Below are 18,867 nucleotides of genomic sequence, written 5' to 3'. Positions count from 1 at the left end.
GGATGCTTTAGCTGAGATTCCTGTAATGCGGGGAGTTGGTCTAGATGACCCTTGGGATCCCTTCCAACTCTAAGATTCTATGATTCTATAGGCTCAATGTTGTTGGATTCACCCCCCCCCCCGAGCTATCATCAGCCACAACCGCTAGTCTGCATCAGTTGCTAAAACATGGGCAAGATTTTCTGCTGATGAAACACTCTTCTCAGGAGGCAGGCTGGTGCTGATGGGAATTTTAGTCCAAATCAACTGGATGGTTCCATTTTAGCAAAGGTTATGTATATATGTGTGTGTGTGAGAGAGTATGGGTTTTCTGAAAGCAGGAAATGAAAAGGAAGTAAGGGTGCAAAAGTCCTGATGCCAAGGGCCGTGGAGAGATTAGCAGTACCGTATCTGAAAGACTCCAGCTGCGATCTGCCCTGAATCCAAGCTAATTTACCTAAATACTCAGTTCAGTGAGTCCATAGCTGCCAAGTTATCCCTTATTTTAAGGGATTTTCCCTTATGCTGAATAGGCTTCCTCGCGAGAAAAGGGAAAACTTGGCAGCTATGGGTGAGTCTGTGTCTTGCTTGTGGGCTTCCTAAATAAAAGGTGGCAGTTGGGATTCAGGATGTTGTACTACTAGACAGATCTTTGAGCATCAGCCTGATGCTTTTAAGTAGATAGAACTTTGCAGAGAAACCGTAGGAAAAGAGATCTCTGCCCCATAGAGCTTACATATTTTGAGAGAGGGAAAAACAACAAAAACAAATGTGAGAGGCAAAAGGTAACAAGGGCTTCTATTTAGTTGGAGAAGACAACATCCAAGGATGTCTGGCCCTTAACGTTCAGCTCTGCTCATTCCAGCTTGCCCACACGATCACTCAATCCATCTTTTCTTGATCGGTTCGATTAAACCCAAATTCAACAGGATTCATGCTCAGGTCGCCATGTCATGGAGCTGTAAGCCAAATCTTGCAGTTTGATTTCCAGACCTTGGAACCTGATGTTCACTCTTGTGGTTTTGTGCAAAAACGCTCTCCTTCCCATAAGACAGCAGCAGGGTGGAAGAAGAAGAAGAAGAAGAGTTTGGATTTGATAGCCCGCTTTATCACTACCCTAAGGAGTCTCAAAGCGGCTAACAATCTCCTTTCCCTTCCTCCCCCACAACAGACACTCTGTGAGCTGAGCGGGGCTGAAAGACTTCAGAGAAGTGTGACTAGCCCAAGGTCACCCAGCAGCTGCATGTGGAGCAGCGGAAACACAAACCCGGTCCCCCAGATTACGAGTCTACCGCTCTTAACCACTACACCACACTGGCTCTCCACACTGGGTGGAGGAGTGTTGCGGGATGTCAAGGTCTTCGTCTGCAGAGAATCAGGGCCCCCATTTTTCTCTTGGGGAGCCCCACCTGATGAGTGATTAAACCAAAGTGGGCATCACCTGTGGATTCCTCAGTCAGGAGGGAACTTTCAACTTATCGTATCATCAGCTGAGGCCAGTCTTCTGACTGCAGGTGCAATTGCTTGAAAATCTTCCCCTGCTAACCCTCCCAGGTAGGAGCGGGGAGGAGGAAACTCTCTGTGCACAGATTGAATGGTACAGATCTATATACATACATATATAACTGTGTATTATTAGGATCATTGCGATCATGGTGGTTGTTACTATTTTATGCTATTTTATTTCTTCTCTCTTTCCTGATTTCTTTCCCTATTCTTCTGCATTATTTCTTTCCAGATTAGTTATTGTAGAAGATGTTGGGAAGCCTTTAATAAAAATGGTTATTGCAAAAATCTTCCCCTGCTTAATTAATGGAAAGAATTATGACCATTCACGAGTTGTGATGTCCCTAGTTTATCCCTACACACCTCTGCAGCTAGATTGTGTTGATAGCAACTGGAGATCTGTTTCCCGCACAGGAGGGTTGAAATGCTTTTTTTAAAAAAACAAGTGTGCATGTGTGGGTTTTTTTTTTTTTGAGGGGGCGGGGACAAGTGATTTCCACATGTTTACAATGCAGCACTGGAAAAAATTGGTGGGTGGATTAAAATGTGCTCGAGAAAATGTACTTCTGCTCACAGGTAACACAATATGTTGCGGTAAACTGTAAGGCCGCCTTTGTGTAGGACCATAAGTTAAGAAATTGCCAGAAATGGCCTTATATCGGTGCAACATTCACAGCGTACACTGCAAGCACTGTGATGCCACTTCAAACAGTCAATGCATTCCCCACCCCCCACCCCAGAATCCTGGGAGCTGTAGTTTGTTAAGGGTGCTGGAAGTGTTTATGAGACCCTCACCATTCCCCTCCTAGAGCTACAACTCCCAGAGTTCCCTGTGAAAAGGGACTGGTGGGTCTGAGGGCAGAAGCCCTGGGAAGGGACTAGGGGCCTTCTAACAACTCTCAGTACCCTTAAAAACTACACTTCCCAAGATTCTCTGGGGAAAGCCATGATGGTTTTAAATGTACCTTAATAATAATTTATTATTTATACCCTGCCCATCTGGCTGGGTTTCCCCAGCCACTCTGGGCGGCTTCCAACAGAAATATTAGAATACACTAATTTCTTAAAGATTAAAATCCTCCCTAAACAGAGCTGCCTTCAGATGTCTTCTAAAAATCTGGTAGTTGTTTTTCTCTTTGACATCTGATGAGAGGGCGTTCCACAGGGCGGGTGCCACTACCGAGAAGGCCCTCTGCCTGGTTCCCTGTAACCTCACTTCTCACAGCGAGGGAACCGCCAGAAGGCCCTCGGAGCTGGACCTCAGTGTCTGGGCAGAGTGATGGAGGTGGAGACGCTCCTTCAGGTATACCATAAATGCATGGTGTGAATGTGGCCAGGTCAGGCAATGGGTGCATTTAGCAGTGTGTGCTTTCTGGCAGCAGTTTTTTTGCAACTTTACCCTGGAGAGGGATTGAACCTGGGACCGTTTGTTTTTGCATGGAAAGCATGAGCTCTGACACAGAGTCATAGAATCATAGAGTTGGAAGAGACCACAAGGGCCATCCAGTCCAACCCCCTGCCAAGCAGGAAACACCATCAAAGCATTCTTGACATATGCCTGTTAAGCCTCTGCTTAAAGACCTCCAAAGAAGGAGACTCCACCACACTCCTTCGCAGCAAATTCCACTGTCGAACAGCTCTTACTGTCAGGAAGTTCTTCCTAATGTTTAGGTGGAATCTTCTTTCTTGAAGTTTGAATCCATTGCTCTGTGTCCACTTCTCTGGAGCAGCAGAAAACAATCTTTCTCCCTCCTCCATATGACATCCTTTCATATATTTGAACATGGCTATCATATCACCCCTTAACCTTCTCTTCTCCAGGCTAAACATACCCAGCTCCCTAAGCCGTTCCTCATAAGGCATCGTTTCCAGGCCTTTGACCATTTTGGTTGCCCTCTTCTGGACACGCTCCAGCTTGTCAGTATCCTTCTTGAACTGTGGTGCCCAGAACTGGACACAATACTCCAGGTGAGGTCTGACCAGAGCAGAGTCTCCTCATATCCCCTGCCAATGCATGTAAAACCACATTTCGCAGAGAGGTTCATAGAATCGTAGAACTGTAGAAGTTGAAGGGACTCCCAAGGTTCATCTAGTCCAACCCCCTACAATGCAGGAAACTCAGCTAAAGCATCCATGACAGATGGCCATCCAACCTTTCTTTAAAAACCTTCAAGGAAGGAAAGCCCACCACCTCCCAAGGGAGATTGTCAAACAGCCCTTACTGTCAGAAAGTTCTCATTCTTCATTTTGGGTGGGGTATTTAAAATACAGTATGATATTCGGTGAAGCATGATTTAATTTTGTATAATGGTTTACTGTTTTTATTTCATTCCACAACTCTGTCATACTGTACTGTTTTGTTTTTTTAAAAAACAAGTTTCTACCTTGAGCCCTAGGAAGGGGTAAGGGATACAGGCAGATTAAGTGACAAGGCAGACAAATTGGTTCACTAATTGGCCAGGCTTGGTTTGGCCACTAAGCCCATTATGTCATCAGGGGGCTCACCCTTTATTGGGGAGGTGACTGTTCATGTCCTGGGGCTCCTATTTATCAAAGCTGCAATGTCTAATCCATTTACCTAGTGAATTAATCAACTAGAAAACTTTTGTTGATTGAATAATGATTTTAACTTACGAAGCTGAAGGCTTTGATTCTATTGTGTCTGAAGCAGTATGGAATGAAGGCGACACTTTCCGTCTGAAATTCGGGGTGGACCTGAATATGGCTTCACCTTATCTCTCATTTCTTTGCACAATCACAAAAGGCTATTTTAGCAATCGCTAAATTGAATGGCTATTTCAGTGTCAGTTGAAATCTGTTGACCTGCTGATGGCTCCTGTTTTGCTCTAAAGCAGGGATGGTCAAACTTTTACGGCTGGAGGGCCACAGCGCCTCATGGGGGCCACATCCGAGCGGTTGATGGGGCCAGAGGCAAAAAGGAGGCAGAGCAATGGAAGCAACTCTGTTTCTCTCTTGTGCTGTTGCTTGCATGGAAAAATACAGGTCTAACAAACACACAACCAACTTGCCTCTATATTTCACCCAGGCAGGCGTGAGGCATTATCTCAGTTCAAGGACTCATCATAGAATTGGAAGGGACCCTGAGGGTCATCTAGTCCAGCCCACTGCAATGCAGGAATATTTTTGCCTAACATGGGCCTTGAACCCACAACCCTGAGATTAAAAGTCTTTTGCTGTACCGTCTGAGTTGCAGTTCAGGCCAAAGCACAAGAGGAAGAATCAGAGCAGGAGCAGAGAGGGGCATGGCATTGAGAGGGTGTGTTTTCTGCTTTAAAGGGCTCATTGCACATGCTTCTTCCTTAATGCCAACCTGATGCCCTCCAGATATTTTGGACTACAATTCCCATTGCGGCTGGGCTGGCGGGAGTTGTGGTTCAAGGTACCTTGCAGGCAGCAGGTTGGCGAAGACTTGACTTAATGGTGAATCCTTAACCACCGAGTACCAGAGCTTCCAACATTTATAAAGCCATACAATACGTGCTTAAAAGAAGTGAGTTGTGTTGCATTCAACAGGGTTTTTACGCTCAGTCGCAGATCACCAGCTTTAAATGGACTGAGCATTGGATCAATTGACTGGAATTCACAGAATCGTAGAGTTGGAAGGACCAGTTAGTTAGCCCAACCAGCTGCAATGCAGGAATATGAAGGCAGCTTTCCCATACGGGGATTGAACATGCAACCTTGGCCTTATCAGCACCATAGTCTAACCAATGGAGCTATCTAGCCAATGCACCTTTCTGATGTGCTGAAAAGGTATGCAGATTAAAAATAAAATAAAATTACTTTTGGTACAAGCTGATTAAAATTGAAGGTGGCAAGCACTGGCCTAGAAAGGGTGCAGGAGGGAGCGTGGTGGCAAAAGATGACGGGAGTTCAAAACTTCTGGAGTGCACCAGGTTATGGGAGCCACGGCAGGAATTATTTTGATTCCTAGGAAACCTTGGGGATCCTTGGCCACAGCAAAATTGTATTTCAGCTGCTCGAGAGGGAAGCAGCAGATAGGAAACGGGGATGAGCGTGGGATGTGAGGGAGGAAAGCATTTTAACAGCTGGAATAGCTCTGTTGGTTAGAGCATGAGACAACTTGGGTTCTACATTGGCCAAAAGATTCCTACATTGCAGGGGGTTCGACTTGATGATCCTTGTGGCCCCTTCCAACTCTGCAATGCTATGACCTCATGCGCCAAAGCGAAAGAGCAGACTGTACTCATGTGTGTGCAGGGATTATGAGTAATACAGTGATCTTCCAATCCTTTCCAAACCAGCCACAGGCTTCTTACACACCCTATTTGCTCAATCTGTTTACCGTGTTGGTCTCGCACCTGATTTTCCACCAAGATTGGCACTCCCCTTTGTTAAAATAATTGCATTTTGCGTGTGAAGCTTCGCAGACACCAAAACAGAGATCAAAGTGTAGACGGGGGAAGATTTTATTTCTTTTTTTAAATAAAAAATCCCAACACACACCAAATTCCATTGGAGAAGGCCTCCGTCCCAAAGCTTCATCATTCTTTGGAAGGCTCGCCAGGGAGCCCTAAACCCACAACTACCCAAACAGCCAATCTGGAGTTAGCAACCAAGGCTGAAGGGCGTCTTTGGATTCACGCATTAATAGGCAGCGATGCAGTTTCGCTAGCAGTGATTCATTGCCAGCACTCAAGGCCTGGCGCTCTTTTGAAGTGTGCCAACAAAACCTAAGGAATGCAGATTTTTGGCAAGCCACAAATTAAGAGATACCCCAACCCTGTCCAATCTCTGCAGGGCCATTTCTTTGGGGCTCTGTTACAGAGGCCGCCATCACACCATTTCCCTGAAGCCCGGTAGGGCGATTGGTTACTGCCAACGTGGCAGCAAATGGGTCCACGGCGTCCTATATCATGGCGAGTCCTTACGCAAGCTGGAAAAGCCAACCCAAGCGCCATAAATCAAGGCATTTCATAATTAAGAGAAAAGGCTGGGAGGAGGGTTGAAACGCGAGAGAACACACAATCGGAGTGAGCTCTGTAGTGATGGCGGGTGTTGAGACTCAAAGAGCCAAGATCACCTTTCTCTAACCCGGTGTCCTCCAGAACTACAAATCCCACCAGACCCTGCCGGCACTGCCGTGTCACATGGCTGCGCTGATGGACGTTATAGTCCAAAACATTTGGAGGCCACAAAGTTGGGGCACCAATGCCCTGGCAGAGCCCAGTGGCGATAGCTGCCTTGGGGCTCCCTTTTAAAAAAGACTGTGGTTCCAAAGAGCTGGGTCTAGCCTCCGTCTCAATCCCCCACAATCCCCCTGGAGGCAGTGTACCTCCTCCAGGGGCCTTGTGGGAAGATGCAAATGGTGGAAACATCCAGCCACCGGGTGCTGTCTGGGGTGTTGGTTCACTGAGAAGATAGGGACCACCACCTTGCCCAGGTAGGTGACCCCCTGCAGCACCCACTGGCAGGACAGGTGTGCCAAAGTCAACCACCTGTATCAATCCCATCGCTTATCGGGCAACATGTGGAAATGAGGGTACCACTGATGCTCTTTCCCGGGAGTTGCTTGTTAATTCATTCAATTCACCGAAATCCCCACCCCATTAAAAAAGAAAAAGAAGTGGATTCTGGAGCAACTGGGTTGAAGGCTTGCTGATTTGGTTCTTAAGTTATCAAGTGAGCCCGGAATAAAACCAGAACTGAGTAGAAACAGCCCTCCTCTGACTTTAACTGTCTTGTTTGGAGGGTGAATCGAAGGTCCTCTTCCTTTTGGTGATTTTGTGTGTGTGTGTGTGTGTGTGTGTGTGTGTGTGTGTGTGTGTGTTGGGGGCTGGAAGGAACTATGAATATGAACCCAGGATTGTTTCAGAAAACAAGGGGGTCCAGATGAGCCTCCTTTGTGCTGAACGAACCTGAGAGGTCGTCACACCCCCACCTGGCGAAAATTCAAGGTGACTGTGCAGGGCAGCAGAAGGGGGTGGGCAGTATGTGGCTTCATGAGAACTCGGACGTGTTCCTTCAATGCATGCTGTATGTTTGTGCGTGTGTGAGAGAGGGAGAGATCACCTCCCTACTTCTATGTATGAATGTGGGCACATTTGGGCACCTGGCTAATGCATTAGGGCAGCCAAAAACCAACCATTCAACCAGGTCAACAGTCTGCAGAGTGTATTAACTGTTAACTGGAGAGTTTCTCCTTCTTCCTCTTCTTCTTCAATTTTTTGACATCTGCCACTGCATCCCTGTCTAGCTTTTTGCCCTTTTTCTTTCTCTTTCCTCTTGGCTCTTCTGAGTCATTGCTTTCTGCATCGGAAGTTCCTGAGCCACAACTTCCTTTCTCTTGGGCGCCATTTTGAGATCCGTTGCAACTAGGGCTCCCACCGACAGGACTGGAGTGCTTAGATTTCTTCTTCTTCCTCCTCCGCCTCTTCTTCTTCTGGGTATTGAGCTTCTCTCCTTCTTCACTTGAGCCAAGGTCCCTGGGGCATTTTGCCTCCGGTCCTTCAAGGCCATCCTCATTTTCAGACCAACCATGCTTGGGGTTCTTCCTCTTCCTGGGCTGGGCTACCGAACACTCCGACTCCTCGGCCATCGCTGGAGGAGACTCAGCTGTCCTGAAGTCAACCTCACGCTGGGCTTTCTTCAGCATGGCCATGCGCTTGGCAAAATACTCCTGCACGGTAAGGGCACTGGTTACGGTCTTGCCGGAGTCCACTTCGTCCAATGGGTCCTCCTCCTCTTTCTGGTCCTCCTTTGGAGATTCTGTGCCAGCAGCAGCAGCAGCAGCCTGCGAAGTGAAAGGGGAGAGAGATGAAGTCAGTGAGCCAAACTGCCTTCCAACAGTTGAGGGAGTTGGGTATTGTTTAGCCTGGAGAAGAGAAGGCTCCCAGTACGTTTCCGAGCACAATTCAAAGTGTTGGTGCTGACCTTTAAAGCCCTAAATGGCCTCGGTCCAGTTTAATAGATTATTGTATTTTAATATTCTGTTGGAAGCCTCCCAGAGTGGCTGGGGAGCCCCAGCCAGATGGGCGGGGTATAAATAATAAATTATTATTATTATAAGAGTTAATAGTAGAATGATGATTCGTTGTTAATAAAAATTACAGGCAGAGGGGAAAAGTTTTATAGAATGAATAAAGAATTAAAAATATTTGATTTGAAATATTAGATTAAAAGTGATTGTATTAATATTGGGAATAAGAGTTGAAAACAAGAATAAAGGATTGAGAGAAGAATATTTAAGATAAGTAAAAGTATAATGAATACTGTCTAAATAATATTGTAACAGGGACCCAAGGTGGGGGAGGTCGGGGGAGTCCAAAGGGTGATGATCAAGATTTAAGTTAGAATTTTTGTTTTTTATTATTTTTGTACTTTGTACTTTGTATTTTTGTTTTTGTATTTTGTATTTTTTTCTGTATTTTGTATTTTTGTGTCTTGTATTTCTGTATATGGGTGTGTGTGTTCAAAAATCTTCAATAAATACATTTTTAAAAATAATAATATATTATTATTATTATTATTATTATTATTATTATTATTATTATTATATAAGGCTGAGATATGATATGATAGCCATCTTCATGGATCTCATGGGCTGTCACATGGAAAAAGCTTGTTTTCTGCTGCTCAAGAGGGTAGGACCTGAACCAATGGATTCGATTTACAAGAAAGGATATTCCGACCCAACATCAGGAAGAACTTTCTGACAGCGAGTGCTGTTCGACAGTGGAACAGACACCCACAAAAGGTGGTGGACTCTCCTTCCTTGGAGGTTTTCAAGCAGAGGTTGGGTGGCCATCTGTCACGGATGCTTTAGCTGAGTTTCCTGCATTGCAGGGGGTTGGACTACCGGTAGATGACCCTTTGTGTCCCTTTTAACTCTACAATTCTTTTAGTAAGCATCATATGCACCTTCCTTAATGATTATCCCCTGCACAAAACCTTCTCAGAGCTGTACATAATAAAAGTGATTTCTCAGTTCAGCAGGTTGCTTAGCCTAAATCCAAGATGGCGGGCTTACTGCTCCAGTAAAGTAAAGACTGGGGAGAGCAGAAGGAGGTCGTGGTGAACAATGATTTGGAATTGAAATAGAAATCCGTTGAATACTACATCCACACGATCTCATTGACTTGTGAGAAATGGCCGAGGGAGTTGGGGATGTTAACCAGGGAAAGAAGAGACCGAGAGGTGATATGATAAGATATCTGCAAATATCTGAAGGGCTGTCACATGGAAGAGGGAACAAGCTTGTTTTCTCCTGCTCTGGAGGGACTCTCCTTCATTGGAAAAAGGAATCTCTCCAACTTCTCTTTAAAAACCTCTGCTGAGCAGCCCTTACTGCCAGAACATTTTTCCTAATGCTTAGTCAGAATCTCCTTTCTTGCCATTTGAGTCCATTGGTTCGGGGTGTACTTATCGGAGCAGCAGAAAACAAGACTGCTCCATGTTCCATCTAGTAAAAGAATAGCTCTGCCTTCGCCAACCAGGTGCCCTTCAGATCTTTTGGACTACAACTCCCATCAGGCTCAGCCCAAAACATCTGGAAGGCACCACGTTAGTGAAGGCTTGCAAGAGGCTTTTGTTTCACGGGGCAAAGTCCTGTGAAGACAAATACGCCTAAGAGTTGGACACAGGCCAGCCCAAGGACCAAGCAAATCTTTTCTTTCTTTCCTTTTTTCTAAAGGAGAATATGAGCCAGAGTTTTTTTTAAGTGCCCCAAGAAACAATCCTGGAATCTCAAGTGTAATGTTATTTTTGCTGCACTGGGCTGAAGCCTTTGGAGCAAATCTGCATGCTCTCTCTCATTAGGACACTAATTCCCAAGTCCCGTGCCAGGAGGGCAGACGATTGCATACCCCATCAGACGTGAATGTGGAAAACAACATATATGAAAAGGGCCCGTGAGCCCAAAGGCAGCAGAAAACTCCATTTGACAGAGCAGGGGGTTGGCTTAATTTCAAAGGAAACCAATACATTTATACAGTGAAGTGATAATATATCCTGGGGCCATGGAGAGTATGTGTGGGGAGGGAGAAGAGGCATGGCTGGTCACCACTTTGGATGGATTTAAAAGAGGCTTAGACAAATTCATGGGGGGTACTAGCTACATCTGTGCACTACCTCCATTGTTGGAGCATTGCAGGGGGGTTGGGCTAGATGACCCACTGGGTTCCTTCCTGCTGTACCATTCCATGATTCAATTATCTCTGAATACCAGTTGCTGGGAATGACAAGCAGGGAGAGCGACGAAGCACCCAGGTCCTGCTCATGGCCTTCTGGTTGGCCGTTGTTGAGAACAGGATGCTGGGCAAGACGTGGCCCCCTTTTGGCCTGATCCAGGTACAGGAACGTTCTGATGTTCTGAAAGTCGGTGCCTTAAAGTCACCACAATTTTAGGAAGGATGTTCTCAAGCTGGAACGTTTGCAGAGGAGGGCAACCAAGATGATCAAGGGTCTGGAAACCAAGCCTTATGAGGAACGGTTGAAGGAGCTGGGTACGCTTAGGAGGAGACTGAGAGGAGATAATGATAGCCATCTTCAAATATCTTAAGGGCTGTCACACGGAAGATGGAGCAAGCTTGTTTTCTCCTGCTCTGGAGGGTTGGACTCGAACCAATGGCTCCAAGTTACAAGGAGATTCCCGACTAAACATACGTAGAAACTTTCTGAGAGCAAAAGCTGTTTGACAGTGGAACGGACTCCCTTGGGAGGTTGTGAATTCTCCTTCCTTGGAGGTTTTAAGCAGAGGTTAGATAGCTACCAGTGAGAGCCAGTGTGGTGTAGTGGTTAAGAGCAGTAGACTCGTAATCTGGGGAACCGGGTTCGCGTCTCTGCTCCTCCACATGCAGCTGCTGGGTGACCTTGGGCTAGTCACACTTCTTTGAAGTCTCTCAGCCCCACCCACCTCACAGGGTGTCTGTTGTGGGGGAGGAGGGGAAAGGAGATTGTTAGCCGCTTTGAGACTCCTTCGGGTAGTGATAAAGCGGGATATCAAATCCAAACTCTTCTTCTCTTCTTCTCTTCTTCCCTGCCAGGGATTTTTTTTAGTTGGTAGTTCCTGCCTTGCAGGTGGTTGGACTAGATGATCTTTGGCATCACCTCCAACTCTACAGTTCTTTGATTCTGTGAACATATCCCCATTCAATGGGCTGCCTCAGAAGGAGATTTTTCAGCAGAGGCTGGGGGTGGCCATTGGTCAAGGATTCTTTAGCTGTGATTCCTGCACTGCAGGGGTTGGACTAGTTTACTCTTGGAGGTCCCTTCGAACTCTACAAGTCTATGATTTTATGAAAGGCTCCCTCCCCCAGACTTGCCCCTCCCTCCCTTCCTTCTCCTTCTGACTGCACACCAGTTCCGACGCCACACTTTACACGATGACAAATGTCTCCACCAACCCTTTGCCAACTTCAGCCGGTCGCTCCCTCCACAGACTGCTCCGACCCACGTAAGCAACCTGTACAAGCCGAGATGCATTTTCAAAGCCATCTTTGCAAATCCGGCCAGAGACACATTAATTACCATTAAGGAGGTGCGCGGAGCAGAGTTTTTGACAGGAACACAGGGCTTTTAACTCCCTCCGAGCCAACGGCAGGCCTGGCCTGGCCACTGACTGGAGCTCAGAAAAACCCGCGAGGCCTGGAAGAGAGGGAAGCCTGCCAGAGGCCCCTGTATCAAACAGGAATTTTAATAACCACGGGCCGCTGAGCATGAAGGCAGCGGGGCATGGAGACAGGTAAAGGCAGTGTCAGGCCCAAAACAAACTCGCACATTTGGTTTCGGGGACACTGGTGGAAGACCATTAATCATCTGGAAAAAGACGGGGAGGTGCCAGGAATGCCTCGCATGAAGGGTTCCCTGCGAGGGAGCCATGGAAACCAGGCAGGTACAGCAAATGGCTATTTCCAAGCAGGCTGGCCAGGTGAAAATGGGCTGGTACCTGCTGGCGACGTTCACGGAACTGAAGAGATGGAAGGGATCCCAAGGGCACCCCCTGCAATGCAGGAATCATGGCAAAAGAATTCCTGACAGGTGGCTATCCAACCTTTGCTTAAAAACCCTCAGAGAAGGAGAATCCACCGCCCTCCGCGGAAGTCCGTTCCACTGCCCAACGGCTCTTCCCCTCAGAGAGTTGCTGCGATGATGAAATAGGGGACAAAATGGTAGAGCACCTTGAGCTTCTTCTTGGGGGAAACTTCACCCAGGCAGTCTCAGGGTATTAGCGCTCAGGTCTGGCTATGTGCTAATCCTTTGCTTATACTGCCTGTTGATTTGTGACCTGATGATGATTTCAAATCACTAGCAGTTTGCTGTGTAAAAAGTCCCTAACTGACTTACAAAGGGGTGCAGCAATAAAACTGCTAGCACATTTGCAAAGCTAAGCAGGGATTGCTATGTTTTCAGGCTGCGTGCTGAGAATCCCGTATTGTTGGGGGGGGGCTGGACTAGATGGCCCCCAGGGTCCCTTCCAACTCTGCAGGATTCCATGAAAAACATAAAGCATATATATATGTAAATAAAACCCCAACAACATACACTACACCAAACACCTCAAAACCCACAGAATATGGTGGTTCTATATTGCTTTATTGCACCTTGTCCTGAGATCGTGCATCAATGAAAGGCGGGCTGAAGAGGCTGGATTACTGCAATGCACTCTACATGGGGCTGCCCTTGAGGCTGGTCCAGAAGCTGCAGATGGTGCAAAGCACTGCGGCATAACTGCTCACAGGGCCAGGATACGGCCAACACTCTACCCGCAGTTGAAAAAAACTGCACTGGCTGCCCATCAGCTGCCAGGCTAAGTCCAAGGTGTTAGTTTTGGTGTGCAAAGTCCTACACTGCTTGGGGCCTGGATACCTGAAAGTTTCTGGCATCCTTTAGGTTGCCTTGCGTCGATCACTGTACTCTGCAGATACGTTCTGATCAGGAGGTCCAGTCCACACAACGTCAGAACTAGACCTTTAGGGTTGTGGCACCTTACCTATGTAACCCCCTCTCCTTAAGTCAGGGGTCAGCAAACTTTTTCAGCAGGGGGCCGGTCCACTGTCCCTCAGACTTTGTGGGAGGCTGGACTACATCGCTTTCATTTTAGGGATCCATGGTCTCGTTAGATAGTAAAATTCATTTTAAATTGCTTTTTAGGGGTTGCTTTTTAAAAGTCTGGAACAGATCAATCCCTTTTGCATTACTTCCTATGGGAAAGCTATCTCAGGTTACTAGTTACGATGGCTGCTGCCGGTCTTAAGAGACAATTTGCCTCTGAATCTCAGTGGCTGGGGAACACAAGCGGAAGAGGACTTTCGCACTCAGATCTTTCTTGTGGGCTTCCCAGAGGCATCCGGTTGGCCCCCATGAAAGCAGAAGACTGGGTGGGTTAGATCTTTAGTCCAGTTGCAGACCTATGTTTTGTGGGTCCTGGAACTTGAACTGCTACGGGCCCCTCTTTGCAACCAGCAACGAGGTCTGGCTAACCACTGTTTTCTTTCTTTTCATATCATTTTTATAAAGTCTCCAAAAACATTTCAATGCATTCTATAAAGCAGGGGTCAGCAAACTTTTTCAGCAGGGGCTGACCTTGTAGGGGGCTGGACTATATGTTGAAGAAGAAAAAATGAACGAATTCCTATGCCCCACAAATAACCCAGAGATGCATTTTAAATAAAAGCACACATTCTACTCATGTAAAAATATGCTGATTCCCGGACCATACGCGGGCCAGATTTAGAAGGCAATTGGGCCGGATCTGGCCCCCAGACCTTAGTTTGCCTACCCATGCCTTAAGACTTAGACAGGGGCCATCTCTGTTGCCTAAAGCCCTTCCTCTTCTCCAAAGCCTTCATTATACATCAGGGGTCCCCAGACTTACCGGGCTTTGGGCCGGAAGGCAGGGGAGTGCGCGCCCGTGCACATGTACACACACACTTACTGGCGCGGTGGCGCGCTTCCAGGTCGGAAAAAATCGCTGAAAATCGTTTGTGCGCATGCGTATGGGCCTTCCCCGACCCGGAAGTGCACCGGAAATGACCTCTTCTGGGTCGGGAGAGGCCCATACGCATGCGCACAAACGATTTTCGGCGATTTTTTCCGCTCTGGAAGTTCGCCGCCGTGCTGCGCGCCGTTAAGAGCCGGCGTCGGCAGCGGGCGTCTTTGCGGGCCGGATTGGGAGGCCAACTGGGCCGCATCTGGCCCGCGGGCCGTAGTCTGGGAACCCCTGTTATACACCTTTAGGCACCAGGCAAAAACACTCCTCTTTAACCAGGCCTTTGGCTGATTGACATCCAGTGCTCCTTTAAAATCTGTTGGGAGGGGGTTATCGGGTTGCTTTTGTTTTCATTCTGATTGTGTATTTTGTGTTTTTTTATATTGTGATTTCATCTTGTGAACCACCGGAGACCTGCGGGTTTGGGTTTATATAAATTAATAAATAATAATAATAATAATAATAATAATAATAATAACAATAATGATAGTAAGTTGAGATCTTTTGCAGTCCGCATCTGTATCAGAATTGTTTTTAAGGATGTCTTTAATATCATATTATTTGCTGCCCTGGGCTCCTTTGCAAAGAAAGGCAGGGCATAAATTTAATCAGGAAATATATATATATATATTTCAAATTATTAATTACTTACTACAGCTCCCCAAATGGTAAAAAATGAATTAACCGCACTGCCTCCCTTAGGCAGCCTGCTCAAAGGAGTCTACACCGTGGTGTTTCTGCATGAGTCACTGTTCTGGGCATGCCTCCTCTGAGGACATGTGAACCCGATGTGCGTCTTGGCATTTGACAGCCAGCGAAGGTGACCCAATTACACCTAATGGCAGCGACGTGACAGAAAGTAGGAAGCCTCCTTTGCAAACGGGCAATTTGGCCAACGCGAGACGTACGTTTTAAGAAATATTTCCTGACACGGTAGCTGTTTGGGATCCTAAAGACAGAGAAATATACTGAGGCGTAAGAAACAGAGATGATGGCCAAAGATGCTTAACGCACACCTGGAGCCAAGGATGGGAGGGCCTGTTTCATGACAAGGCAGAAAGATGAAGAGGCCTACCCCTCCCACCCAAAGATCTCTTTTGTCTCGATCGACAGCCAAACAGAGATCAAGTCAAAGCATGACTGAGCACTCGGAAGGCTGAGGAATCGTCATCTTTCCCCAAGGAGGATGAGTAATCTGCACGCAACAGTGCAGAGTTAGGGGGGGGGAAGGGGGAATCTAACAATTTTAACAACGGGCTTTTAAATTTTAAAATTCGGAATGTCAAGGTAAAGTTTCGGGTAAACGTAAAGGGACCCCTGACCATTAGGTCCAGTCGTGACCGACTCTGGGGTTGCGCGCTCATCTCGCATTATTGGCCGAGGGAGCCGGCGTATAGCTTCCAGGTTATGTGGCCAGCATGACAAAGCCGCTTCTGGCAAACCAGAGCAGCACATGGAAACGCCGTTTACCTTCCCGCTGTAGCGGTTCCTATTTATCTACTTGCATTTTGACATGCTTTCGAACTGCTAGGTTGGCAGGAGCTGGGACCGAGCAACGGGAGCTCACCCCGTCACAGGGATTCGAACCGCCGACCTTCTGATCAGCAAGCCCTAGGCTCAGTGGTTTAACCACAGCGCCACCTGGGTTTCGGATAACACACCTCTAAAAAGAAAGAAAGAAAACGGAACAGGAGGTCTTCCTGGTGAGGGATTAACGAAAAAGCCAAAGGAAGCCCGTCCTCCTGAAATTTTAATCCCTGCAACAGGGCTGTTAAAATGAGGATTAAAATGAGGAGTGGGAGAAAACTCTTTGGAGGAAAAAAGCTGTAAAATATCAACCAATCAATCAATCAATCGTCTGTCCACAAGAGTGATTTGCCAAGTCTCAATTGAACTAGGGCCAACAATGGGGACTCAGTGGCGAGAGCCCTCTGCACACGCCTATAGGCAACCATCCCTTTGGCTGGTCTGCTAGCAAGACATGCAAGGCATTTCATGAATGGAGAGGGAGCAATAGCCTTTCTCAGTTTTCTCCAGTAGCAAATGGCAGTCTCCGATGAAGCCGTTAGGCTGCTGAGTCTTTCAATTTGCAGATTGCTCTGTCCAGAAGGTTTGGCCAAGTAACCAGTGGGGATTTGGAAGGAAGAACGAAGGCTTGAGGAAATGGGGTGGGGAGTAAGGAAAAATCAGAATTAAAAGAAAGAAAGAAAGAAAGAAAGAAAGAAAGAAAGAAAGAAAGAAAGAAAGAAAGAAAGAAATTTGCACTAACAGGCCCCCAGTCGGGTGGATTAAGAATGGGGTGTTAAATGGAAAGACGACAAGATACCAATGAAAGAAGATTGGCAAGTTAAACTTATAGAATATGCAGAAATGGCGAAACTCACGGGAAGACTCCGAGACAATGACAATAGAGACTTTAAAAAAGATCGGGAACTGTTTATGCTGTATCTACAGAAATACTGTAAAGAAATGGAGTCATTAGCAGGATTTGAGTAAACACTTACGATTAAGAAAACAAATGTAAAGATTAAGAAACAACAATTTGGAAATTAATTAAGTGTAAGACATAACTGGAAAGAAAATATGGTATAAAAATGATAAGAATATAAGAGCATTTAATTATAAGATTATAGGGGGAAACAAATTACGCAGAAGTAGTAAACATTTAATGAACCAGAAAGGGAAGTTGAGGGAAGTCATAGCGTGGGGGGGGGTATTTTGATTCTTTTATTATTTCTCTTTTATATGATAAATAGATGGATAAATGTGTGGAAATTTAAAAATATTTTTAAAAAAAACTATTTAAAAATAAATAAAAATAATGGGGTGTCAAAGGAGATGGCCAAGATAAGACTTTTGGAAAAAATGATGCCATCAGGAGCCTGGAAAAACCCTGAAGACGGAAAAGGATTCCAGCGGAGATTATAGGAGGAAGCTGTGTCAACAAGCGAAGGGCTTGGCTTCTGAGAGATGAGGAAACCGTGTACTCGGCTTTTGAAACTGGGAATAACTGGCAGCTCTGGGAACTTTGGTTTGTTACCCTCTGGGAAGGGCGGGGAAGGGAGACTGGAGAAAGGGAATTCGTTTAGTTATTTATTTAGGCAAACAAGGAGGGGGGGGATATCAATGGGAATTAACACAACATCTCTTAACTGCTGCCAGCTTTATTATTTGGGGAACGAGAACACCATCTTCGAGAGAATGGATAACTAAAATCAGGGACGTAGTATGCGTGGTTAAACATAGGAAAGGCCACGAGATAATGCATTGATTAAGAAACGGAGTATTTTTTTTTTTTAAAAAAATGCACTAGGATAACATAAACCCCTTTGTGTTATTTGGAAACTTGTGGTATTAATTTATTATGTTCAACCTTTGTATGCAAATTTGTTCCTATATGTTTAGCTCTAGATACCCCTTTCCCCTTTTATTTTGTGTTATAAATATGTGCAAAAAAAGATCCACCATCTTTTAGCAGCCTGGTTCTGTATGTGCCAAAAGACTGGGCAGTTTTATTTTGTTTTGAAAAAGCAAGAAGCTTCAAGGAAGAACAACAAATAACAATCTGATTCGTAATGAAATAAAAGAAGCAGATTTGTTAATTGGGAGCGGGGTGGGGGGTGGGGTAGCCGGTAGAATTAATTAACTCTGCACAACCCGATCAATCCTGTCGGAGGGTGGAAGCAACAGGCATTTCCTGTTTTGCTGGAATCGCGAACCAGGAGAGAAGCAGGGCTTATGAGAAAAGCCCCGAGGCCTCCCCGCAGCCCGTTGCTCACCCAGGAATACGTTGGCAGAGCCCTCACTTTTTGCAACCCGGTGTCAAAGGAAGTTCAAAGCCCGGGGAGCTGAGAACTTGTCCGGGGGGGGGGGGTAGCTTTCAGTTCGTCCTTGTGGCAGAACAGTTGTGTGGCAGCAACTAGATTACAGACAGTAGCCCTGAATTCCTTATAGCTCTGGTCTCCGTGTCGGGACCTCCTAATCGGGGGTCACCAACATGGCACCCACAGGCACCTCCTGTGTCCGTACAGTAACATTGGATCTCACATGCATTTAGCCTGCGTGATTTCAACCACACGCGCTTTGGGGGGCTGGTGTCAAGGCTTTAGGGAATTACGATCCCTCCCCCGGTGGCAAGCCAAACAGATAACCGAAAAGAGTTCTTACCACGTAATTTATTCAGTATTCACAGAGAGAGACAAAGGAACACTGTCTCTATTCAATAATGGCGCTGCTCCAAGTAAATCCCATCCCCCCTCCCTCTCCCTTATTCTACGTCAGGGGGTCAGCAACCTTTTTCAGCCATGGGCTGGTCTACCGTCCCTCAGACCATGTGGGGGGCCAGACTATATTTTGGGGGAAAAATAGGAATCAATTCCAATGCTCCACAAATAACCCAGAGGTGCATGTCA

The 18,867-nt window shown here is 46.3% G+C and overlaps 1 protein-coding gene and 1 long non-coding RNA gene across 5 annotated transcripts in view; one reads left to right on the top strand and one right to left on the bottom strand.

Moving 5' to 3' along the window:
- Nucleotides 1–18,867, top strand: part of LOC148686471 (uncharacterized) — a 425,644-nt gene that overhangs the window by 85,936 nt on the left and 320,841 nt on the right. The gene's annotated exons all lie outside the window — the stretch shown is intronic.
- Nucleotides 5,921–18,867, bottom strand: part of LOC118082967 (PIN2/TERF1-interacting telomerase inhibitor 1) — a 51,079-nt gene continuing 38,132 nt past the window's right edge. For 2 of the 4 annotated variants that reach the window (XM_035110870.3, XM_088666934.1), the window contains exon 7: nucleotides 5,921–8,260. In XM_035110870.3, the coding sequence (XP_034966761.1) occupies nucleotides 7,652–8,260 (609 nt within the window). In that variant the 3' untranslated portion in view covers nucleotides 5,921–7,651. The remainder of the gene's footprint in view (nucleotides 8,261–18,867) is intronic. The other 2 variants (XM_088666931.1, XM_088666932.1) reach the window with 2 other exon arrangements.

Source organism: Zootoca vivipara, chromosome 3 (genome assembly GCF_965207765.1).
Source record: "Zootoca vivipara chromosome 3, rZooViv2.hap1.1, whole genome shotgun sequence".
Classification (NCBI taxonomy): domain Eukaryota; kingdom Metazoa; phylum Chordata; class Lepidosauria; order Squamata; family Lacertidae; genus Zootoca; species Zootoca vivipara.
This window is presented reverse-complemented; position numbering and strand designations above follow the sequence as displayed.